This window comes from Phoxinus phoxinus (genome assembly GCF_949152265.1).
Source record: "Phoxinus phoxinus genome assembly, chromosome: 13".
NCBI classification, from domain to species: Eukaryota; Metazoa; Chordata; class Actinopteri; order Cypriniformes; family Leuciscidae; genus Phoxinus; species Phoxinus phoxinus.
This window is the reverse complement of record NC_136888.1, coordinates 11,174,380-11,199,703: the sequence shown is the minus strand read 5'-3', so window position 1 is coordinate 11,199,703 and position 25,324 is coordinate 11,174,380. Positions and strand designations below refer to the sequence as shown.

General features: G+C 41.3%; 2 protein-coding genes and 1 long non-coding RNA gene across 3 annotated transcripts in view; 1 reads left to right on the top strand and 2 right to left on the bottom strand.

Moving 5' to 3' along the window:
• Positions 1-171: 171 nt before the first annotated feature.
• LOC307009803 lies at positions 172-12,771 on the bottom strand. The gene is made up of 4 exons (XR_013800111.1): positions 12,654-12,771; positions 2,609-3,634; positions 2,318-2,378; positions 172-447 (listed from the first exon to the last, which is right to left on the bottom strand). It is a non-coding gene; the product is annotated as an uncharacterized lncRNA (long non-coding RNA).
• Positions 12,772-13,643: 872 nt separating this feature from the next.
• The window catches only part of LOC307009799 (tonsoku-like protein), a 117,951-nt gene continuing 106,270 nt past the window's right edge, over positions 13,644-25,324 (bottom strand). The window contains exons 16-17 of the mRNA XM_079633889.1: positions 13,935-14,106; positions 13,644-13,821 (exon numbers count right to left, since the gene is read on the bottom strand). The gene's annotated coding sequence lies outside the window, so the exon portion shown is untranslated. The remainder of the gene's footprint in view (positions 13,822-13,934; positions 14,107-25,324) is intronic.
• Positions 16,954-18,127, top strand: LOC307009293 (pore-forming peptide amoebapore B-like). Its single transcript, XM_079632951.1, has 5 exons — positions 16,954-17,054; positions 17,226-17,290; positions 17,587-17,679; positions 17,759-17,919; positions 17,999-18,127. The coding sequence occupies exons 1-5, from the start codon at positions 17,012-17,014 to the stop codon at positions 18,009-18,011; spliced, it is 375 nt and encodes a 124-aa protein (XP_079489077.1). The 5' UTR covers positions 16,954-17,011; the 3' UTR covers positions 18,012-18,127.

Sequence of the window (25,324 nt, the reverse complement as noted above, 5' to 3'; positions counted from 1 at the left end):
ACGCATTAAATTGATCACAAGTGACAGTAAAGACATTTTTAATGTTACAAAAGATTTCTATGCTGTTCTTTTGAACTTTCTATTCATCAAAGAATCCTGAGAAAAATACTGAACGTGCATTAGAGAAACAAAGAGTTAATTACTTTTGTTATGCAGGTAAGAGAGGAAAGCGAATTAACAAAAATAGAGTCTTTAATGACAACACAGGGAGGCAGCAATGTAGAACAGAATAACAGAATTCCTCTTGAGAGATAATGGCAAAACAGGCAACCCGCAGAGAGGGCGAATAAAAATGAAACAAAAAGCTTCTTCAGCAAAACTTCAATAAAAGTCTTTAGGCAGCAGACGGAGAAAGCTGTGATAGCGGCGACAGGCTGCAGGTCTCTCGCGGTTGATCAGGGTCAAGAAAAGACTGCGGTAACCAGATCTTTCACAGCGTCAGACGAACTGGATAGAACAAAATGTCAAGATGATCAGCAGGGAACAGATAGCGTTTGCCAGGCGGAAACCAACAGGACTGGATGAGGACAGAGACAAACAGGACAGTAGTCAGAGGAGATGAGGAACAGTTGGAGGAAGAGAGAAAGGAAAGAGAAAATAACCAATAAAGACCAGCAGAGGGAGACAGAGTAGAGAGAAAGAACAGGAACAAGACATAACATAACTCTGTCCGAGATGATGTCCGATGGAAGACCATGAATTCTGAAAATATTTTCAATGACTACTTGTGCCGTCTCCTTAGCGGAAGGGAGCTTAGCGAGGGGAATAAAATGAGCCGCCTTAAAGAACCGATCAATAACCGTGAGAATAACTGTCTTGCCCGCCGACGGAGGAAGCCCGGTAATAAAATCTAAGGCGATGTGTGACCACGGTCGAGAGGGAATAGGAAGTGGTCTGAGAAGTCCGGCAGGAGGAGAGTTCCCCGATTTAGTCTGCGCGCAGACGGAGCAGGCAGCCACGAAACGACGCGTCACGTTCCCGAGTGGGTCACCAAAAAACGCTGACGGACGGAAGCAAGCGTACCTCGAACGCCGGGATGGCCTGCTAATTTAGAAGAGTGAGCCCACTGAAGAACGGCTAGATGAGTCAGAACAGGAACGAAAAGAAGATTCTTCGGACAAGCGCGCGGCGAAGGAGTGTGAGTGAGTGCTCGTTTAACTTGCCTCTCAATTCCCCAGACAGTCAACTCGACGACACGCACCTCAGAGACAATCCCCTCGGGTCCTTAGAGACTTCTGAAGAATTAAAGAGACGAGATAAAGCATCAGGCTTGGTGTTTTTAGAGCCTGGACGATAGGAAATTACAAATTTAAAACGAGCGAAAAACAGGGCCCAACGAGCCTGACGCGCGTTTATTCGCTTGGCTGAACGAATGTTTTCTAGGTTCCTATGGTCTGTCCAAACGACAAAAGGAACGGTCGCTCCCTCCAACCACTGTCGCCATTCGCCTAGAGCTAAGCGGATGGCGAGCAGTTCACGGTTTCCCACATCATAGTTACGTTCAGACGGCGACAGGCGATGAGAGAAATACGCGCAAGGGTGGATCTTGTTGTCAGAGAGAGAGCGCTGAGAAAGAATGGCTCCCACGACCACTTCTGATGCGTCAACCTCGACAACGAACTGTCTAGAAACGTCAGGTGTAACAAGGATGGGCGCGGACGTAAAGTGATTCCTGAGAAGATCAAAAGCCCCCTGGGTGGACTCGGACCATCTAAAGCATGACTTGATAGACGTGAGGGCTGTCAGAGGTGCAGCCACCTGACTGAAATTACGGATGAAGCGTCGATAGAAATTAGCGAAGCCGAGAAAGCGCTGAAGCTCGACGCGTGACTTAGGAATGGGCCAATCTATGACAGCTTGGACCTTAGCGGGATCCATCCTAATACCTTCTGCAGAAATAACAGAGCCAAGAAATGTGACAGAGGAGGCATGAAAAGTGCATTTTTCAGCCTTTACGTAAAGTCGGTTCTCTAAAAGGCGCTGGAGGACGCGTCGGACGTGCTGGACATGAATCTGGAGTGACGGCGAAAAAATCAGGATATCGTCAAGGTAAACGAAAACAAAGATGTTCAGCATGTCTCTCAGGACGTCGTTTATCAGTGCCTAAAAGACAGCTGGAGCGTTTACGAGACCGAAAGGAAGGACCCGATATTCAAAGTGCCCTAATGGAGTGTTAAACGCCGTCTTCCACTCGACCCCCTCCCTGATGCGCACGAGATGGTAAGCCTTACGAAGGTCTAATTTAGAGAAAAACGAAGAAGATCTATACTACAATCATACGAACGGTGCGGAGGGAGAGAAGTGGCCCGGGACCTACTGAACACCGTCCGCAGATCGTGATACTCCTCCGGCACCTCCGTCAAATCACCAGGCTCCTCCTGAAAAATAGAGACAGAGGAAACGGGAGGGATGGCAGACATTAAACATTCCACATGACAAGAGACATTCCAAGAGAGGATAGTATTCTTAGACCAATTAATAGAGGGATTATGACGAACTAGCCAGGGATGGCCTAAAACTACAGGAGAGAAAGGCGACTGAAAAATTAAAAAAGAAATGGTCTCGTTATGATTACCAGAAACAGTGAGGGTTAAAGGTAGCGTCTCACGCTGAATCCTGGGGAGAAAACTACCATCCAAAGCGAACAGGGCCGTGGAATCTTCTAATTCCTTTAGAGGGATACCATGTTCTCGAGCCAAGGTCTCATCCATAAAACAGCCCTCCGCCCCAGAGTCTATCAAAGCACTGCAGGAAGCTGACGAGCCGGTCCAGCGGAGGTGAACCGAAAAAGTAGTGCAGGATCTTGAAGGAGAGACCAGAGTTGTCGCGCTCACCAGTAGCCCTCCTTTTACTGGTGAGCTCTGGCTTTTACTGTGCAGGAGGAAACAAAATGAGCAGCAGAACCACAATACAGAGGCGGTTGGTGATACTCCGCTCCTTCTCCTTAAATAGAACGGTCAAAAACCCGTATCATTTCCTCCTTAAAGTCCTGATAATGGTTTGTATATTCAGCCTCCGCCTCCCAGATTGCCGTTCCCCACTCCCGAGCCCGTCCGGTAAGGAGAGATATAACGTAGGCAATACGAGCTCTGCTCTTGGAGTAAGTGGTGGGCTGGAGAGAAAAAACAACATCACATTGAGTGAGAAATGAGCGGCATTCAGTGGGCTCACCAGCGTAGCACGGGGGGTTATTGATTCTGGGCTCGGGAGGTTCGGGAGCCCTGGAAGCGACCGGTGGATCGAGGCGAAGAGGATGTATCTGTCTTGTGAGATCGGAGACTTGGGCAGCCAGGGTCTCAATGGCGAGTCGAGCGGCGGACAATTCTTCCTCATGTTTGCCGTTATCGCTCCCTGGATCTCGACGGCTGACTGAATAGGATTCGGAGTCGCTGGGTCAGATTTGGTCAGATTCTTCTGTTATGCAGGTAAGAGAGGACCCAAAAGCGAATTAACAAAAATAGAGTCTTTAATGACAATACAGGGAGGCAGCAATGTAGAACAGAATATTCCTCTTGAGAGATAATGGCAAAACAGGCAACCCGCAGAGAGGGCGAATGAAAATGAAACAAAAAGCTTCTTCAGCAAAACAGGTGGGATGAGAGTCAACGAGGTAGTCAGAGGAGATGAGGAACAGCTGGAGGAAGAGGGAAAGGAAAGAGAAAGTAACTAATAAAGACCAGCAGAGGGAGACAGAGTAGAGAGAAAGAACAGGAACAAGACATAACATGACAAGACATAACAACTTTAAAGATTTGAGTATGTAGTCCAATAGAATATACTTTTCTGTCTGTACAAGTCAAGTACATTTAAATAAAAATGTAACCCTCTATGGGACATCATCCTTTATAAATGGCACAAATAAAATTGCATTTAAATTTTTTTAGCATCCCCTTCATCCAATAAAATTTTAATCTATGTGCAATGTGCACAAGGTGAAGGAGACATTGGGCCTTTCCAAATACCCACACTTCTTTGCACTTGTACTTACCTGACGTATTTCCTGTATTTGGCCCAAGTGTTCAAGTAGGTGTCAAGATTGCAAGTGTGTGTAGAACTTTTGATTACCCGATGGGACACAATTGTAGTGTTGCAAAAAATGCAATTGTTTACAGAGCTTTATTTTGATTTTCAATACTTTGCATTACATAGTAGCAAAAATAATATTTAAATACTAAACTATAAGTAATGTTAAAATCACTTAAAGAATACTTACAAGTAGGCCTATACTTACATAAAACTAAACTAGTAGTTTACAGAGAGTATATTAAAAAGTACTTTCATTAACTAAAAAAAGTGCCACAAGTAATTGACTAGTAAACTATCAGTGTATAAGTTCACTTGTAATTGCAGTAAAAATGAAAAATGTTGTAAACTAGTTGTGTATTCAAAGTTTATACTGTTACAATATCTAAAAGTATACTTATATACACTAAAACTAGGCTAAATTAGTCCCCAGTATTGAAACAGTAAACTTACAAGTATACTACATTGATATTAATATACTAACTACATAAAGTATACTTAAAATATACTTGAACTTTACTTAAGTATATTTAAGAATAAACTTGAAGTAGGCTATATTTTGTAAGGGATCACTTTCTGTATTACGTACCTACTGAACTAGGAAACAGGGTTAGATGTTGAGAGATATTTTTTCAGGTATCATGGTTAACTGGATGTTTAAAGAAGCTTTGTTGGTACGTGACTCTAATTTAGAGGAGATGTGTCCATGTGAGAACCAAAAAATGTATTTGTATAGGCAAGTTATGTTTGCTGCCTTCATCATTAACATTTTAAGGCCACCAAGTTTAAACTTTTTTTTCCCATATAGAGGCTTCTTCAGGATCATCAACTTCGCAATCATCAACTTCACAACCTAAGGCATCAGCAGAATGTAGCAAAAGGAGAAGGCGCAAGTCTGAAGCACCTGAGTGGTTTGAACAGTATGTCAATGAGCAAAGGAGGCAGATGTCAGACGTCATGAGCCTGCAAAAACAAGCAGTGGCATTAGCAAGTGAATGTAACAACATCTTAAAAGCTTTTGTTTCTGCTTTGATGAAGAAATGGCATGTTGTGGCAAAAACAATAATTAACAAACACAGCATCCCAGGCATAAGAAACATCAAGATTATTTTGTCTTGAAAAGAAAATATATTTTATTCTTGCAAGAAGCCCCCATCCGACCTTGCAGGCCAGCTGCAGGCAGGAGTGAGAGAGGAAGGAGGGGTTGGCTAGTAAATTTATAAAGGCTATCTCATACCCCCACTGTCCCCCACAGTTTACACAAGAAGGAACAAAGAAACTTTATGACTACCCTCACCCCTTTCCCAGCTCGGAAACTTAAGATACAGACAAAGAACACATGGCATTAATTTGTTAATCATCAAGGAAACAAAATAAGAAATAAAATATAAAAATTCCATTACAATTTCTCCCTTTTTATCATTCTCTGATAACTAAATAAACGCAACAAATTTAAGTCATTTCATCACACTTATACCTTTAATTTCTGATATTCCATATAACTGATCACTCTACTTGAACCTTGTTGAAGGAGCAAGCAAGTAAATATCGGAAGCCGGGCTAAATGAATAAGCACTGTTATCGCATTTTCGAAAAATCTAACCCTTGGTCACTCCAGTATAAACAAGAAATAGTATAGATTGTTATAGTAGGAAAACCATATCAATTCAACACCCCTGGTTTATTTGAATAAAAATCCAAAATAATAAAAAGTAGAATAAAATCCTTCATTTCATGTCTTTGTATGTCACCTCGTAACACGGATGATTGCTGCTGTTAACCCTTTTTACATTTCATCGTTCTCAGAAAGAAAAAGAAAACAAAACATACCTTAACTCAATTAATAAATTTCACTATAACTTCCGCTACTCGAATCGTCTGCATATTTGTGTTCATTCTTCTAACCAATGTAGTTGTTCAAAATTAACTCTAATATTTCCATTACGGAGTACGGACCGTCTTTTTGCTTATTACACATCAATTAATAGATTTTCTACATTTGCACCAATCAATTCAATACCTAGTTTGATTCAATCAAATAAAATCATCAACATCATCACAAAAACAGATTCTTCTGCTAAACCATTAGTTGGTCGAATCGTCTTTCTCCAGGTGTGTTGATCATCTTGTTGCCCCATGGACGTTCCATCTTCGCCATTTTTGACGCTTTGCACGCCGTTGCAATGGTCTTTTTCCCTCGTAGGTAAGGGAGGCTGTTACTAGCACAAGCCTTTGATCCCTCACTTTATTTTTTGCGTTGGCATGTGGGGTTGCTGAGGTTGGTTGGTGTAGTTTAAGGTAAGATGCTTTGACACAGGTGTCACAATCTCCAACCTTGTTTGAGGACTGAACCATTTCCTGGCTGCTTTCACCTGTGAATGGAGACCTTAAGTGTTTTTGTTAGTGATTTCTTGTAGTTGGTCGTCCCTTTTGATGTGACCTGTGGAATCTCAACCTGAAACATTATCACCAGATAATTTCTTGCACTCAGAGTCCTTTTTCCCCTGAAAAACATGTTTACAAAACAATATTTATACATTTGTAACAGAATCAGTTCTGTTTGATGCGATCCATCCTGACATCCTGCAAAAGAAAAATGTTAAGTTATGCGCTTGCGCAGGTGTGGCAACTTTCTTTCTGCCACAATAAGAACCCAGGCCAGGATAGTTTGTCAAATTCATCCATAGCCATTATTTTATGGGCACAGTCTGCCCTGTATCAAAAGTCTGCATCCTCTGTAAAGAAAAACAAATGTCCAGGTTATTGTATAGTAAAGTACACATAGTTTATTTTGTTCTGCTGTCCTGTCGCATTTGTCCTGGCAACAGCAACTGTTGAAACAGTTCTTGTTATTAGCACACTTTACAGACAACACTTTTGTTAGGGAGAAGAATGGCTTCTTGCAGGGCTTTTACTCAATTAAACCCAGTTGTCATGATTCATGTCTGTGTTCCCCTGTCTTGTCCCATGTTTAGCAGTTCCCCGTTATGTTGATTAGTCTTCCCAGGTGTTTCTGATTAACCACGCCCCCTTGTTATCTCGTTTAGCTTGTTTTCCTGTGTATTTAAACCTCTGTGCTTCAGTTGTTGTTTGTCTGTCGTTGTTGCTTGTAGCTGTTTCCATGCTCCATGTTCCTGTCCTGAGTTCCGTGTTCCATTGTTTGTCCTGGATTACCTGTTTGTTTCATTAAAGTAGTGCTTGCAATTGGATTCTCTCTCCGCTTCGTCTATGCCTCAGCGTTACACCAGTGTTCTCTCAACATTTATTGTCCCACCTGTGCGATGGCTTTCAGCAAATCTGAACCCCTCAGTAAACCATATTTGGAAATAATTGTTATATCTCCCTCTTGATGCATAACTCATCATTGACTCATGTATCAATTTAACATAATGGTGTGTAGATATATATTTGCCATCTACACTAACCCCAAACGTTGTCTTTCAGTCAAATTTCCTCCAGACATCTTTCTCTGCCTTGAAACAAAATGTTATATTCTTCACTCTAAGCCACAATCTCATCTTCTTATCAAAGTAGGTGCAAACGGCCCTCAGTCTCACTGCGTATCCTGCTTTTCAGGCCTGTTGTTTGTCTCTCAACTCAATCTCAATTCTCAGTCTACAAACATTTTTGAAGTCATCAATTGTTTCTATCAGGTCAGGTCAGGTCGTGCTGTACAGAGTTGGTCAACGTCAGTCAAACAACATTCTCGCCCTTTGTTCACATAAATGTTAAAGGAGAACTCCGGGCAATTTCTAAGTTAATCTTGATCGTTATACCTTTGTGAGTACTGTCTATAGAAAAAAAAACGAACCGGATTGGTGCTTGCAACACGGAGCTGCTACCGCTAATGCCCTGGCCTCCATCCCACCCCCCGTTGACCTCCCCCCGGAGCTCTTAGGAGCGTCTGGGAGCCGCTCCTTAGAGGGGGGGGTTATGTGACAATCAGCGGCTGGAGTGCCCTTGTGAGCCACTGGGGGGCACTCCTTCTCTATTTTTCATTACTACTTATGGTTTTACTTGGACTTATTATGCTTTATGTCTTTCACCTGTGTAATGACAGGTAGTAACCTAGAGGCTAATAAACCGAACACAGAGAGAACTCACGAGTCGTTGTCTTTAAAGTATTAATAGATGTCTGTGAAGGACATATACAGACATTACAACCTGTTTTTGATTATGCTTGTTAGCTTCTGTGATTTAAGCCTTGGTTTTCCTTTGCCTCTTTGCTAAGTGATGTTAGACTGTCACGATGCAAGCCTGAGCTATTTCATTGTATCCTGTTTAGTTTCCCTGTTTCCTGAACACCTCGCCTGTATCTAGTTTTCCCGTTTGCCTTGCCCCTCTATTGTACTTCTGCTATATTGAACTGCTTACCTGGACTCCGACCCTCTGCCTGTTTATTCGTTGTGTTACCTGGATCATCCTTTATTAAAGCCTGCATTTGGATCTCCTCTGTCTGTGTCCTCGTGCAGTTTCATGACATAGATCTGGAACTTTAAGTCTGTCAAAATATTATTTAGTAATTGCAATGTCTTCTGGTCCTTTCCTTAGAAAGGTTTGCTAAACACCGATTAAACGCTACACATCTCTATATATTTTGCTATTAAATTGTGAAGTGACAATTTCATAAAATTTGCTATACTCCTCTGATTATATAATGGTAAATATTACAATAATATAGCAAAACAACAATGATCAGCAATAATGATAAGCAATAACAAAATAAGGTCATATAGATCATAACTCAGTCTCGGAGGTAAGAAGTGGATTATCATTCACCTGAAATGTTTGTCTTTTCATCCTAAAATGTTGTATCAAAATAATTAGGAAACACAGTTTCTACAAATCCCTTCACACGATTGGGATGTTCTCCTTTGTTCTGTGCGGCAAGTGCAGTAACTGTAACATCGGGCATATTTTGTAGTATTAAACACATATTTATACCGACTTCATCAGGCTCCGAAAATTCTTCACAAAGAACACAAAGAATGGCCTTCTCAGCTACCATAGTTGCAACTCTTGCGTCATCAGAACAGTGTGTTCAACAACGCATCACCGCCAGAAAGCTTCCCTGTGTAAGGCTGGAGAAACTGGTTGGAGAGATAAACTGGTCTATGAAACAAAGGACCTTGATGGAAATTAATATCTGACCTCCCCCATACAGTCTCACTCCCTCTCACGCCTAAAGACTCGCACAAGAATATATATGTGGTTTAATGTGAATGATTATTATATTTAGTATAATTTTTAATGTCTCAGAGTGAGTGGTACAAATGTCTCATTTCCAACTAAGTTAAACAAAAAGAAATCAGGTTTTGAGAAGTTTAGAGAAACTGACACACAAAGGAGGGTTGCCTCTAGGCAAATGGTCTCCTACCCCCAAAATGTGTCAACTCTGAATGTAAATTCCCATTGTTAACCATGTGAAAGAGGTTTTGGCTATTTAATGGAATGCGGCAGAGGAATCGGGGCGCTTTCTGTATCCAGACTGGCCCATGATGGCCGGGAGTGACCGAGACTTCCAGCCTCATGTATTTATTCAGGTTGGGTTCGCATCTCTTCTTTTTATTCATGTTTTGTATTGATTATCTTTGAATTGATTATACAATTTACCTGATTTAATAAATTGTTACATTTGATTATTCAAACTGATTTTGACCTTGTTCATTTAATAGTTTAAAAGTAATAGTCAAACATTCGCTCACTTTTAGTGATGCATAGATATTACCAAAACCTTTCATTTATGGAGTCAGATGAAATAACGAGTAAATACATCTAAGAAATGTATTGCATTTAACCCAAATTACTTTGTGATGCTGGAAAGACGGAACGCGCAAGAAACCTTCCCCGTGTTATTGGAAATCCTCATTGGACCAATATAGCGCGGCTTACACCTGTGACAAGATGGCCGCCGGGTGATGCCATTCGAGACTCCGCCTTAAGACATCTAGCCTTTATTATATGATATCTATGGAATAGATTATCATGACAGAATATGCTAATCAATGACTAGAAGATAGTTAACTCCACATAAATTCATCAACTAACCATTCAGAAACGTCCTGTTGCTTCTACATGTTGTCACTTCTTCTTGAGTCTCTCCATCATTGTCTGACTCCGGTTTGAACATAAAAGACTAAAACGTTTTTGAAATTTTCAGTGCATGTGTGTGTGAGGTAAAAGGACATGAGCTGTTGAAGCTCCGCCCTCTGTGCAGTTCATTTGCATTTAAAGGGACAGACACAAAACAAAGTGTTTTTGCTCACCCTCAAAAAGTGACAACTTTAACATACTATATAAAAATATCTGTGGGGTATTTTGAGCTAAAACTTCACATACACACTCTGGGGACATCAAAGACTTATTTTACATCTTGTGAAAATGGCATTATATCCCCCCTTTAATATAAACGTGTGATTAGTCGACTAATCGCTTAAATGACCGACTACTAGTCGACTGGAAAAATCTCTAGTCGAGGGCAGACCTACAATAAAGCCACATTTACAAACGACAGCAATCATTTTAAGTTTGTTAAGATTGTTGGTGACACATCCAGCAATTCAAACTTTATGTAAATGAGCTTCTCAAACTGTATTTCCTGAGATACTGCAAGATTATGATCTGACTAGATGCAGCAATATCATATAAAAAAATGATGCATGGGAAACGGTGTCAAAAACTTGATATCTTGTTCATGATATGATGCAGAAATATATATACACACACATTACAAACAGTTTCCCAATTTACTTTTTAGCAGTATTACATTTTATTACATATTTGTACTAGCAATTCCTCACATTTATGATCAGATTTGGAAGCTTTAAGTAATAGTACAGGTCCGAATTGTCAGTAAACCTATCACAGCGACAGTACCTTAAATCCCCTTTGAGGTTAACCGTCTTGCTTGTGTGCATGTCACGTTTCTGGGGTTTGAACCTATAACCTTTACGTTATTAGCCGCGATCTTTTATCACTAAACCACTGGCAGGTTCAAAAGCAAAATACACGACAAAAGGACAATTTATGTGTGGCAAGCAGGACGGGGCCGAAAGCCATGGGAACGGAGCGAGGCTAATGAGACCTTGAGTCACACGGAGGAGCTTCGTAAGGATAAAAGGGAGGAGTGACGACAGTGAAGGACGAGAGAGAAACAAGCCAGGACTTTACGTTGTGTTATGGCGCTTTTCCATTACCAGTACCAGCTCGACTCGCCTCGGCTCGGCTCGCGTTTCGCTCCGTTTTCCATTGCAGATAGTACCTCCACAATAGTACCTGGTCGTCATAGCGACGCGACACACACCCGCTACCCACACACACAGGACAATGGAGGAAATCGAGTGTATGCTGTTTTACATAATATTACTAATGGGTATATCACGCAATCTCTGGCAAAACTATTTAAAAATGCAGGGGTTATTCAGGATACTCCGTCTGGCGCGTCCAACGATGACGCAGTGAATAGTGACGATTCTCTCTGACCAATCAGCAGTCTGCCGTGTTTCACGTCATATTTTAGTATCGCCTCAGCTCGCTTAGAACCTCGCTGAAGGTGATACGAAAAAAAGTACCTGGAAGCAGGTACCGGTACAACTTTTACACAGTGGAAAACCAAACAAAGGCGAGGCGAGGCGAGCTGGTACTGTGTAGTGGAAAAGCGCCATTAGTTTAAGTGGCATTCGTCCGTGAGGGGCTGCCTCTTTACTTTTGTTTTGTTGTTTGTTTATTAAAGTTGTTTATTAAGACTAAATGGAATAAAATGGGTTTGAGTCAAGTATAAACAAACACACGTGTCCATACAAACAATTACAATAAAAAAATACATAATGACTATAAAAGACTATCAAGCGTGTAGCACGTAGCGCTGAACCCCTATTGTGATAGTTAAAAATTTCCAAGGATCAGCATTCTCCCCTAAAAGTGATCGGGCAGACCAAACCATTAGTCGTAGAGACTTGAAACTTTGAAGGCTGGTAGTATTCACACAGCCTACAACTCTGATCGGCCTGATGGGGGCGCTACAGCGGTCAAAAAGTACGAAATCGCTCATAGCCTACGGCTAACGGTTTAGGTTTCGATCGTCGCCCTGGCAAAATGTTCAGATATTTAGGATTTCTTTTGAAAAACCTACTTTTGGGAACTAATCCTTGGTTTTTGGCCCAATCGGAACTAAACCACTGCAGCAAGATTCTCTGGAGACTGATAGTCAATTATTATTTAAAAAAAGTTGACAATGAAATTTGGTGCACCTGCGTCACATGATTCTAAATAAGCATGGAAACTTTTAAGGACATCGGGCTGGCGCTTTAACTGTTACAAAGGAGAAAAAAGTAAACTGCCTGTATTGGCTATAAATGCTCTTTTCCATCTATGATCTAAGTGATTACATGCTTCTAAATAAAACATATTACCTTTTTACACATATGCTTAAAGGCCTTAAAGTGCCTGAACCCCATTAATTGCTGCTGGCAGCTATATTTTTATAATTAAAGTTTTAGGTTAAATGTTCGCCGGTTCCCGGCTCCTCCTTCCTTTGTGAACGAACTTTGCTACATTATGCCTCCGAACGGACAAAATAATAGAAATCAAACCTGAATATCCCTAAAAAGCACCTGGGGAAAAGAAAATACCTTGAAGGTTGAGATGGGTCAAAGGTCGCTGGGCCTCCATTAGGGCGTTAAGGAGACTTTGAAGACCGACTGAGGTCACTGAAGGGTTGGCAGACAGGTCTAAAGACACCAGGGAAGGACAAACAGGAAGACACCTAAAAACAACCAATGATCATTATTGAGAATATATTATAAATATGTAATATTTACAATAATAATAAATAATATTGTAAAGGGGCTGAAAACTGAAATAAGGATATAAATGATGCATTGACATTTCGGTACAGTAATAGAAGAGTTGAAATATTCATCTAGCGAGCAAGAGGGCGCTGTGGTCCGTCTAAAATGGATTAATATAATGATTATTTGTAGCTTAAACTTAAAGTTTATTAAATTACATCAGTTTAACCCAGTATTTAGTGTCCAGTTATTTATTTACGTGGAAAACGTGCATGTTTTATTTGATTTTTTAGAGGGCTTGGAATGAAGACAGCATATTTGACCGCTAAATCTGTCTTAAACGCCATAAAATTAGAATTTGGATGTAAACTAAATTCATCTATAGCGTAATTCTGACTCTTTTGGCTTGCCATAAAAGAAGACAGGCTCTCAAACAAAAGTGACACAGTTGAAAAGCAGCAAGACGCGGCGTAATGGTCAAAGATGTTTGCATAGCGCATATTTACATAGAAGCTTACTGTAAATAGCGCGGAGTAATGGCATCATCTCCATAAGAACTTTATGATTGTCCCAAAGCAGATTCTTTATTCACACATAGCATCATACCAGGAATATACTATAATGTTACAACTTCTCATACTTACTGGTAAATTGTCAGAACCAATTTACTGGTATTTTTGAAAAGGTCACACTCACACTCGATCTTTTAACGGTCATTTATCAGTAAAGACTGTATGTGTGAAAAGGGCTATTATTATCAATGTTGAAAAAGATTGAGCTGCTTAATATTTGTGGAAACCATTTGAAAAACTTTGGACAAGGAGTCAGTGTACCTGTGTAAGGAGTTTAGTAAAGATCTCCATGGCAGGCTGGTCGGATGGACCTCTACAGACCGCAGAAAGCTGAAGGTGCGTAAGATACTGCATCGGTAAAGTCTTCAACACAAGCTCAAAACCAGTGGAGCCCAGTGCATTATGGGAGAGGCACACCGTCCGCATATTCCCGGTGCCTGGAGAGCACAATACAGCATTACAGAAACAACATAAAACTACTTTGCTTTCATTTAATTGTCAAACAGAGGTCTAACCACTTCAGATCAGATGTTTCTGACAGTGCACTTACTGGCCATGGCATTGGCTAACAGGAGACGGTGTTGCTGGAGGAAACGTGCAGAGAGGCCACAGGCTTGCAGGGAAAGAGTGGAGAGCAGGGGACAAGCGGACAGAAGACTTGCTAGTGCTTGTGTCCAGCCATCACCCAGAGGATTCATGCTTAAATTCAACTCCTCTAGACACTACAGAGACAAAAATGTGATTAGAAAAAGAGAGTGAAAATGAATATATATAAAAATAAAATAAAAATAATTGTATCCAAAACTATGTATCAATGTATGTATCAATACCACAATGGATACACTTTATTTTGACAGCCCACTTCAGACATTCGACTAACTACAAGTACTACTACAAGTAACTTTACAACTACACGTCAACTACCCCACGTTAATTTGCAACTACAAGTCACTAACTCTCATTGGAGTATTAGTAGACTGTTAGGTTAGGTGTTAGTACAATAAGTTGAATTGTAGTTGCAAAGTCACTTATAGTCAGTAGAATGTCTTTTGGGGAGCATCAAAATAAAGCATTAGCAGATGCTGCTAGTTGACATGTAGTTGCAAAGTTACTTACTGTTAGTAGAATGTCTAAAGTGGATTGAAATAAAGTGTTACCATATCAATTTTACAACCATCTGATACCATCACTGTGCAATGGTACCACCACAGAACTCTTGAAATAAGGAAATGATCAACAAGTTCTCTATCTTCCTGTTCAATGACTGTCTGATAAAAAGCAGTTTGTTATGACTGGGTAAGGTTTCATAACTGATACATTTTGCAACATTTACTCAAAGTGAATGACAAATGTCTTCTGTAGAGCTGCTTTATAGCTGAATTGAACTCATTTCATAATTGTCACTGAACAGTTAATGAACTGACCTAAGCTGAATAATGACACTTTTGACTTTGTAGAGTAGCTTTACTTCAGAATTTGAACTCCTCTCATATTTGATGAAGTTTGCATCGTTGATCGTCATTGTCCTGTTTTCTACTGTGAATCTGCTTTGAAATAAATTGTATAAAGCTTTAGATAAATAAAAGCTGAACTTTTAAATTGTATAAAGATATCCACATCTCTGAGTTTACAAGAAGAGATTCAAAACTCACTGTTTAAATCCTGTTTGATCACTGCCGAGCACCGTACGTAAGATGTACACTTTTATTACTGAAATGCTGGAAAGTATTTACAAGAACAATATTTAATCGCAGCTACACCTCGGCGAACAAAAAAAATGGGAAAGAGAAGAAAGCACGTAAAAAATTTAAATGGTTATTGTGGTAGCAATATATGATACGATTTTAAAATATGTTGGCTGGGCTATTATAGTTTGGATTATTTTTTATAATATCCCACAAGTCCTAATAAAATGCAATTTCAACTATTTCTGAATTGCTTCTTTTATAAAGAAGCTTTTATGAGAAGCTTTCTCACATAATGCAGTGAAGCAGCCCCTGCACGAGAGAATAATTGATTATCAAGCCATCGATATCAACGAATTCAGCACCATTGACATGGACAGCACCAGGTAACACCGCACGTAAGAAGGTATATCTTCAGCAGCTTCCTAAGGTATGGTTCGGGTATAACACCGTGTCTTAAGTAACCAGATGTGATTTCGATAAAATCCAGAGACAAATAATTTGTCTGTCCACACGTCGCAGAAAAATAGAAACCGTTTCTAAAATAGAATCGTCGCAGCGTCGCGTGGCGGCTGGTTAGAACAAAAACTCTGATTGACATGGAAAAGATACCTTTTATCGTGTGTAGTTAGGACACGGTGTAAGTGTTATACCGGTAACGTCTTCCGTGTTCAGAGTCAGACTTCACAGGAAGAACATCAGGTGAACTTTGGAAAAGGCGATGCGATGCCTTCATGTACATGCATGGACTGGAGGAGACATCTTCTCCCATGCCAGCATTTCTGTGCTGTTTTTACCTTAGTTCCTGGATGGAGTTGGGAGAATCTGAGCGCTGCGTACAGTAAGAACCCTCTCTTCACGTTTGACGAGGTTTGCCTTGGACACTCTAGGACACTTCCTCTGACTTCTGCTGATCTTCAAGGTGAAGAGCTTCTGAAGAAGAATCAGGAGGACGATGATAGTCCAGAGGGAGACAGCTGCACTTCCAGTCCAGAGAGAAGTCCGTCTCCTGCTGCTCCCTCAGAGACCGTCCTGATCGCCCCTAGTGTTGAAGCAGAAAAAATGGAGAAATGCGGTACCTTGTTAAAGGAGAAATCTGATTTGACATGCCACATACAGGATGGGACATTTCTAGATTCTGTAACTGATCGCCTTACAAATCTCTTAGATCATTTGAGGCGACACATTCCCCATGATGACATCCTTGACCTTTCCTACACACCACCATCCAAGAAAATGTGTTCGTCAGCACCCGCTGGGCATCCAGAGCCACTTAACACAATCCCAGAAAGATGCCCTGTATCTGGAATAGTTGGTGATGCGGGCAACCCCACAAGTGACTTTTAAGGTGTTGCTTCTCGTGTGCATCTAAAGTGCATCTACAAATGTGTTCGTACATTTTGAACTGTAGTCTTTCCTGTTCTTGAGATATAATATCGGTAATGTAGCTTCACGGTCTGGGCTCGTAACTGAAAGGTTGTAGGTTTAAACCCTGCATGTGGTGCTGGATCATTGTTCTGTGCGGTCCTGACAACACCAGCCTGCTGGTCATTAAAATAGCCATCTTGAGCATTTCTTTTCAGCAGAAGACAGAAGTAGAATGTGGCAAGCAGGACAAGGACGAGAGCTTCCCTGAACTTTATTACATAGAAGTTATGTTTGAGATAGTAACACTGCAACTTTTCACAAAGAATGCCAAAAAAGTTATATAAACAACAAAGATAGAGCAATATTGCCATTGAATCAGAATATTACTCACAATTCCCCTTGATTGTTCTTTTTTTTAACATTACCTACACGTCTGTGGTTTGTGGTTGGAAAGAAAGGCTCACTTGTGGTTGATGCAGAGCTCTATAAGAACTCCTCCACGGGCTTCTGAGGAACACTGAGCTTCAGATTCTGAAAGCTGCTTCTTCAGGCTGGTTAAAGATTATCTGCTAAGATGCTCCGAAACGTCTTTCTTGTCAGCTTGCTCATATATGCAGGTAAAATCATCACTATTTCACTTCTAAAATTACTTGTGTTTTGGATATCTTATGGCATTACTGCGTGCATGGACATGGCCGGAAATGACAAAAACTTACAGTATAATAGACATGCGTGAAGAAGAGTCATTTGAATTAACTTGGCATTAATTATTGTTCATTTATTTTTAGTCTGCGCAGTTCACTTGGAGAATCGTGAAGTGGGCTCTGCTGAGGAAGAACTTGGAGAAACCCATGTAAGCTTCTCCTGATGGCAATAGTTTGTTAAATAAGTGTATACTTTAAAAATAATGACCTTATGTACAGCATTGCAACTCCGTTGAATCTGTTGAACAAGTGGGGAAAAAAATAGGGGGACAACTTTTCACATTGTTGCATGCGATTAACAGGTAGTTATAGATAATGTTCATCATTATAAGTAGCATACTTCTTTGCATTGTCTCCTTGAGGCAGTGGAGAGAGATTTGGAGATTGGCTTCTGCTATATTCTTATCTGCTTTATTATCGGCTTCCTATTTTGATGTGTTTTCAGGCTGAGAGCGTGACGAAGCGACAGATTTTTGATCCTATGTGCTCAATATGTATAGACACCATGGAGAGCGTGAGAAAAAATAAGCCAACTCCGGTGAGTATCATGATTACTATCGCAGTATTTAACTGTATGCGCCTTTCACAACAGCGTTACTAATGACAATTTCCCTCAGGATGAAATCAAAGCCGTGCTGAACAAAATCTGTGAGTCCTTGCCATGGGGAACGCAAACTATATGCAACAAACTTGTTGCAAATAATCTGAACAATTTGATCAAGGTGCTGATGACTGGTGACGTGGCAAAAAAGATCTGTGATAAAGTTCATGCCTGCAAGTAAGTGGCACAGTAATATGGTAATACATAACATAAATGTGGAGATTTTGAATAACTTTTTTGTTTTTGTTTCTTCTAGGCCAGAACCATAGGAGTTAATTTTTTTCCCTGATCGTGCTTTTAACAATTTCGGAAAGAGAATACATTATTACTGTGAAAGCATTAAATCCATTACTATGAAAGCAAAAATAAAATTACATCAATTATCTGTGTTTTCTTTCAATCCAAATGTTCTCTAATTAGCTAAATCAAAAGTGTTTACAATACATCATTAATAAAATGTAACAGAAAAAAGGCTTTGTGAGGATATTCAAAAACTCAGCAGCAGCACAAAAAAACTAAATATATAACAATATTTACCAGATCCGTTTAGTGTCTATTGCATTGTTTGTCAGTGAGGTCTAAATAAAACCTAATTATTCTTTTTAACTTGCTCATGTTTCCAACAAGGAATGCTCTATAAGAATGCAATGCTTGTAGGATAAGAGCATTGTTATGAAATGACTCAGTCAAAAAGTATATACATTTACTGTGTATATAAAAAATGTCTGCTGTGATTATGACGGGTAAACATGAGCTTCTGATGGAGCTGCAGTTGAATGAAGGGATATTGTGGCGAACCACCAGACTTCTACCAAAAGTAGGACAGTCAAGAGTTCCTATCTCTGTCTCGCACTATCATGCCATTTAAAGTGCCATGCCCGATTAGATGATGGTATTTCTGAATGATGTCTTACATTGTGTGACCACACAAGTGCACTTCTTTATGAGTGGATGAAGACACTATAGCGCTATAGCAACAATCCTGTGAGAAAAATATATTTTCATGCTTTTAAGGGCCCTTCTAAAAATCAGGCAGTGATAAAGCATAATGTAATATTTGATGTTTAGATGTTTGCAATAAAAAAGTTTGGGGTCAATATATAATTAATATTATTCAGCAAGGACGCATTAAATTGATCACAAGTGACAGTAAAGACATTTTTACTGTTACAAAAGATTTCTATGATGTTCTTTTGAACTTTCTATTCATCAAAGAATCCTGAGAAAAATACTGAACGTGCATTAGAGAAACAAAGAGTTAATTACTTTAAAGATTTGAGTATGTAGTCCAACAGCATATACTTTTCTGTCCGTACAAGTCAAGTATATTTAAATAAAAATTTAACCCTCTATGGGACATCATCATTTATAAATGGCACAAAGAAAATTGCATTCAAAATGCAATAATAATATTCAACTCCAAAAATATATATTTTAGTATTATCATATGACATCCCCTTCAGCCAATACAATTTAAATCTGTGTGCAATGTGCACAAGTAGGTGAAGGAGACATTGGGCCTTTCCAAATACCCACACTTCTTTGCACTCGTACTTACCTGACGTATTTCCTGTATTTTGCCCAAGTGTTCAAGTAGGTGTGAAGATTGCAAGTGTGTGTAGAACTTTTGATTACCCGATGGGACACAATTGTAGTGTTGCAAAATATGTAATTGTTTACAGAGCTTTATTTTGATGTTCAATACTTTGCATTACATAGTAGCAAAAATAATATTTAAATACTAAACTATAAGTATAATGTTAAAATCACTTAAAGAATACTTACAAGTAGGCCTATACCTACATAAAACTAAACTAGTAGTTTACGGAGAGTATATTAAAAAGTACTTTCATTAACTAAAAAAAGTGCCACAAGTAATTGGCTAGTAAACTATAAGTATATAAGTTCATTTGTAGTTGCAGTAAAAATGAAAAATGTTGGAAACTAGTTGTGTATTCAAAGTTTATACTGTTACAATACCTAAAAGTATACTTATATACACTAAAACTAGGCTAAATTAGTCCCCAGTATTGAAACAGTAAACTTACAAGTATACTACATTGATATGAATATACTAACTACATAAAGTATACTTAAAATATACTTGAACTTTAAGTAGGCTATATTTTGTAAGGGATCACTTTCTGTATTACGTACCTACTGAACTAGGAAACAGGGTTAGATGTTGAGAGATATTTTTTCAGGTATCATGGTTAACTGGATGTTTAAAGAAGCTTTGTTGGTACATGACTCTAATTTAGAGGAGATGTGTCCATGTGAGAACCAAAAAATTTATTTGTTAGAGGCAAGTGAAGTTTGCTGCCTTCATCATTAACATTTTAAGGCCACCAAGTTTAAACTTTTTTTTTCCCATATACAGGCTTCTTCAGGATCATCAACTTCGCAATCATCAACTTCACAATCATCAACTTCACAACCTAAGGCATCAGCAGAATGTAGCAAAAGGAGAAGGCGCAAGTCTGAAGCACATGAGTGGTTTGAACAGTATGTCAATGAGCAAAGGAGGCAGATGTCAGAAGTCATGAGCCTGCAAAAACAAGCAGTGGCATTAGCAAGTGAACGTAACAACATCTTAAAAGATTTTGTTTCTGCTTTGATGAAGAAATAGCTATTTGTGTTTTCTCCTTTTGCTACATTCTGCTGATGGTTAGGTTCTATTTTGTTTGTTTAATTACATGATGTACAGTATATATGCTGAGAGATATAAATGCAATACTGATCACCTCACCTTTGTGGCGTATTATTCATTATTTTACTTCCATTCTGTTGAAACAAGAAACTTCTGAAAACTTAGGTGTACACAACAAGAATGAGTTAAAAAGAAACTTTATCATCCTCCACCAAAAATAAAGCAAGTTCATCCCTTTTTATTTGACCTGAAGTATTTTCAGGGTATCCTGCTTCACAATCATTGTTGCCATCTACTTCTTCACAATCCTCCCTCAAGAGGAAATTGTGTAAAACACACGCAGCTGTGATAACCAATGGGACTTTTTTAAGGTCTCCAATGGACAAGTATTTTAGCCGTCTCCATTTTTCCTTTAGAAGACCAAATGCCCTTTCTATCACAACTCTGGTGGAGCTGTGGACTGTGTTACATTTTTTCTGTCTTTGGGACAAGTGTACATTATCTCTGTATGGTGTAATGAGAGATGTGCTGAGAGGGTATGCAGAGTCTCCAAGCAGGTGGTAGTCACTTTTCATCGCTATTTAATGGGCAGTTTCGAAACACTCTAGCATCGTGCACAGACCCTGACCAACCAGTGTACACATCCAGGAACCTCATCTGTGATGTACACACTGCTTGGAGTTGAATACTTGCATGTCCTTTCCTGTTTATCAAGTTCAAGTTTCAAGTTTCACTTTATTTATCCTTAGAAAGGAAATTTAGTGTGCAGCAGGATATCTAAAAACAAAATAAAGCACCACCAGATGCCAACAACATTGTAGACAACACAAGACACACACATCAACACATCAATGGAAACACTCCTTCCCTATAACCAATGACTGAAACCAATACAATACACATCCGTATATCATGATGAGCAATGACAGAAAATAAATTAATAAATAAGCATATACTATAAAAAATAAAAAAAAATACATAAAATATCACTTAAGGGAATTCAGGTTCCTAATAGCCACAGGAATAAAAGAATCCCTGGCACGTTTGGTTCTTAACATAGGTATCCTAAAATGGCGACCTGAGGGGAGCAAATTAAACTCCCCAAAAAGTGGGTGATCAAAGCAATTTAAAATTTGGTTAGCCTTCCCTCGGACCCGTTTGTCATATATATTTTGCAGCTGTGGTAGCTGTACCCCAAACACCTTAGACGCAACATTTACCAGCCTAGATAGCTTACGCTTGTTGATCATTGAAAGGCCACTGTACCGCACCACAATACAAAATGTCAAAACTGATTAAATAAAACACTGGTAAAACAAAGTCATCAGAGTCCTACACACACTGAATGATTTCATCTTCCTCAAGAAGTAAAGTGTCACAGGTCGAGGTGGGCCAAGCCAGACTGCACCCACCCCTAGACCAGGATCACCCTGAGGAGCGTGTCAAAGGAGGAGGCAGGAGGCAGGAATAAAAAGAATGACAGGCTTTATTAAATATAAAAACAATTTGAAAATCCTAATCTAAAATTCCTCTTCCTTCCTCTTCCCAGGAATCCAAGGCAAGTGGGGGGTCAGGCTCACTCCCTTCTGGCGCTGGTGCCAACTCGCAGTGGTAGGTACTGAACAGGTGGGTGTCGCAGGTGAGTAATTGAGTCAGGCTTACTTCATTCTGGCTCTGGTGCCAACTCGCTGAACAGGTGAGTATCACAGGTGAGTATCGCAGGGGAGTAGGTGGATCAGGGCTCACAGGAGTTGTAAAGGGTGGGCACTTCGCACCATACAGGTGGGTTTCAGGGCTACAGCAGACTCAAGTCGCAAGCGGAGCGGGGCTTTGGCTGGCACAGACAGAATCAACACTTCAAATAGAGGTGAATAGCTCTCACATGGGTGGCAGGAGACAGAGTCAATAGCTGAACAGGGCTTTCACTGGGACAGACAGCATTCAAACTTCAAGCAGAGGTAAACAGTTCTCACGTGTGTTGCAGGGGACAAAGTCACAAGCTGAGCGGGCGTTCACTGGAACAGACGGAGTCAACGCTTCAAATAGAGGTGAACAGCTCTCACGTTGGTGGTAGGAGACAGAGTCATAAGCTGAGCAGGGCTTTCACTGGGGCAGACAGCACACAAACTTCAAGCAGAGGTAAACAGTTCTCACGTGGGTTGCAGGGGACAAAGTCACAAGCTGAGCGACGTTCGCTAGAACAGACGGAATCAACACTTCAAATAGAGGTGAACAGCTCTCACATTGGTGGTAGGAGACAGAGTCATAAGCTGAGCAGGGCTTTCACTGGGGCAGACAGCACACAGACTTCAAGCAGAGGTAAACAGTTCTCACGTGTGTTGCAGGGGACAAAGTCACAAGCTGAGCGGGCGTTCACTGGAACAGACGGAGTCGACACTTCAAATAGTGGTCAACCGCTCTCACAAGGGTGGCAGGAGACAGAGTCATAAGCTGAGCCGGGCTCTCACTGGGACAGGCAGCATAAACTTCAAACAGAGGTAAGCAGTTCTCACGTGTGTGGCAGGGGACAAAGTCACAAGCTGAGCGACATTCGCTGGAACAGACGGAATCAACACTTCAAATAGAGGTGAACAGCTCTCACATGGGTGGCAGGAGACAAAGTCATAAGCTGAGCAGGGTTCTCACTGGGACAGACAGCATAAACTTCAAGCAGAGGAAAACAGTTCTCACGGGTAGTGTGCGCACGGGGGCTTTTCCTTCTGACATCCAACAGGTGACTGCAATCGATCTTGCTAGACTCTTATGATGGACGGTAGACCAGCATAACACATGGGGAGTGCACGGCGATAAAAGGTAAATCTTCCACACACACACGACAGTCCAATTCCAAACATGCAACGTGATGGGAAACGTCAATTTCAGCACTACAAATCCACTCTTCAAGTGCAAAGTAAGGCCAACACTCACCCAGAGGTCTCGATCTGAAGAGCCGATGATAGTCAGAGTTGGGACAGATGCGGTGAATAATTTCCTCACCACTACAAGCGGCTTCACTTCGCTGGTTTCAATGGCCGAGGGGGAGGCTAGAGATCGACAAGGAATCAGTCTATTTCACCCAGTGCGATGTATACAACGTGATCCAAGCACTTCAAACCAGTATCCAATTTAGTGTAGAAAACATGCGTTTATGAGATTCAATTTGTCAATCACTCATCTCACTCTTTCCTAGTCCAGACGACGAATTCCACTCTTCAAAACTGCCCTCGGATCCCACAAGCAACACTCCGCTTCTTTCACGATGGTCCTTCAGCTGCAACACTCCACAAACATTCCCCAACAGGAGAGAACCACACCAGATCGCCGGGGGAAGACAAAGAACAACCACACAACGCGGAGGGAGAACACACAGCCTTCTCTTTCTCTTGTGTTTTATCCTCTCCAAACACTGGTGCCACCTCAATCAGGTAATCAAAGTGAAGTCCCCGCACCTGTTGTCAATCTGCCGTTTAGTTGTCATGACGACAGACACACACACAAGCCCGGGGACAGTGTTACACTAAAAGTGTCCCGGCGGGAACACTTCTCTGATGGGATTAGTTCCGGGGATTATTTGTCACCCCGTGACATACCCCCCTGCCAAACCGTTCTAGTCCCGAGAACGGTCTCCAGACACCCAGTCTCCATACCTGGCTGGAGGCTGACCCCGATTCTCTCGTTGCGAACGCCGGGGTGGAGAGATGGGTGCTTCAGGTCGTGGTCCTAGGCCTAGGCCCCTCGGGATCACTGCCCATCCTACCAGCGGGGGCATCCAAGGTGTCTCGGCCGGTGGGTCCTCTACCACTGGCTTTGGGTAATTCGGGCAAGGGCGGATCAGGTTACGATGTAACACCCGTTCGGGGCCCGTCTTCCCTTCGGGCCGTAGGGCATATACCGGTTGGTCCGGATGGGGTTGTCGCTGAACGACATATGGCTGGGCCTCCCATCGGTTGCTCAATTTTCCCTTCCCTTGTCGGCGATTGTCCCGTACCAGCACCCTCTCCCCTGGCAGTAGCGGTGCCTCTCGAGCCGTCCGGTCATACAACCTCTTGTTCTTTAACGCTGCTCGGTTAATCTGGCCAGAGACTCGTTCGTACGCCGACTGGAGGCGTTGATGGTGTCCCGTCACCCAATCTGTCAAACTACTCCCCTCTTCCCCTGCAGTGGTCCCCAGAAGCATATCCATCGGAAGTCTCACATGTCTGCCGAACATCAGGTAAGTGGGGGCGTAACCAGTGATACTGTGCACACTATTATTGTAGGCCTGTATCATCGCCGGGAGTCTGTCGACCCAATGGCCTTGCTGTTCCTCCTCTAAGGTTCCTAATAAACTCAGCAAGGTCTGATTAAATCTTTCACACCCCCCGTTCCCTTGGGGGTGGTAGGGAGTCGTATGGGTCTTCTTGCATCCGTACAGTTGGCACAGCTCATGGATCACCCTGGACTCAAAGTTGGTCCCTTGGTCCGAGTGGAAAATTTCTGGGCATCCAAATGGTTGGATCACATACCTCCAGAGGGCGTTGGCAGTCGTGATGGCGGTTTGGTCCACAGTTGGGATGGCCCAAGCATACTTGGTAAACAGATCGGTTACCACAAGGATATTCTGGATCTGATCCGCTGGCCGTCCCAAAGTCAGATAATCCATGGCCACCATATGCAGCGGTGCCTTGGCCTGAATCGGAACCAGCGGTGCCCGTGCCTCCTTCTTGGTTTTAAACAACATGCAGCGTGGGCACCTCCGAAGGTAAGTCCTTGTGCTACCCTCCATTCCGGGCCAGTAGAAATGTCGCCTCACCAGTGCCAATGTCCTCTCCTGTCCCTGATGTCCCATCCTGGCGTGATATGCCTCCAGTAAAGCCTGACAACGCCCTTCAGGGACCACGATTTGGCAGACCCCATCGCCCCGACCTGGGTCCTGGAGGGCCCTACAGAGCA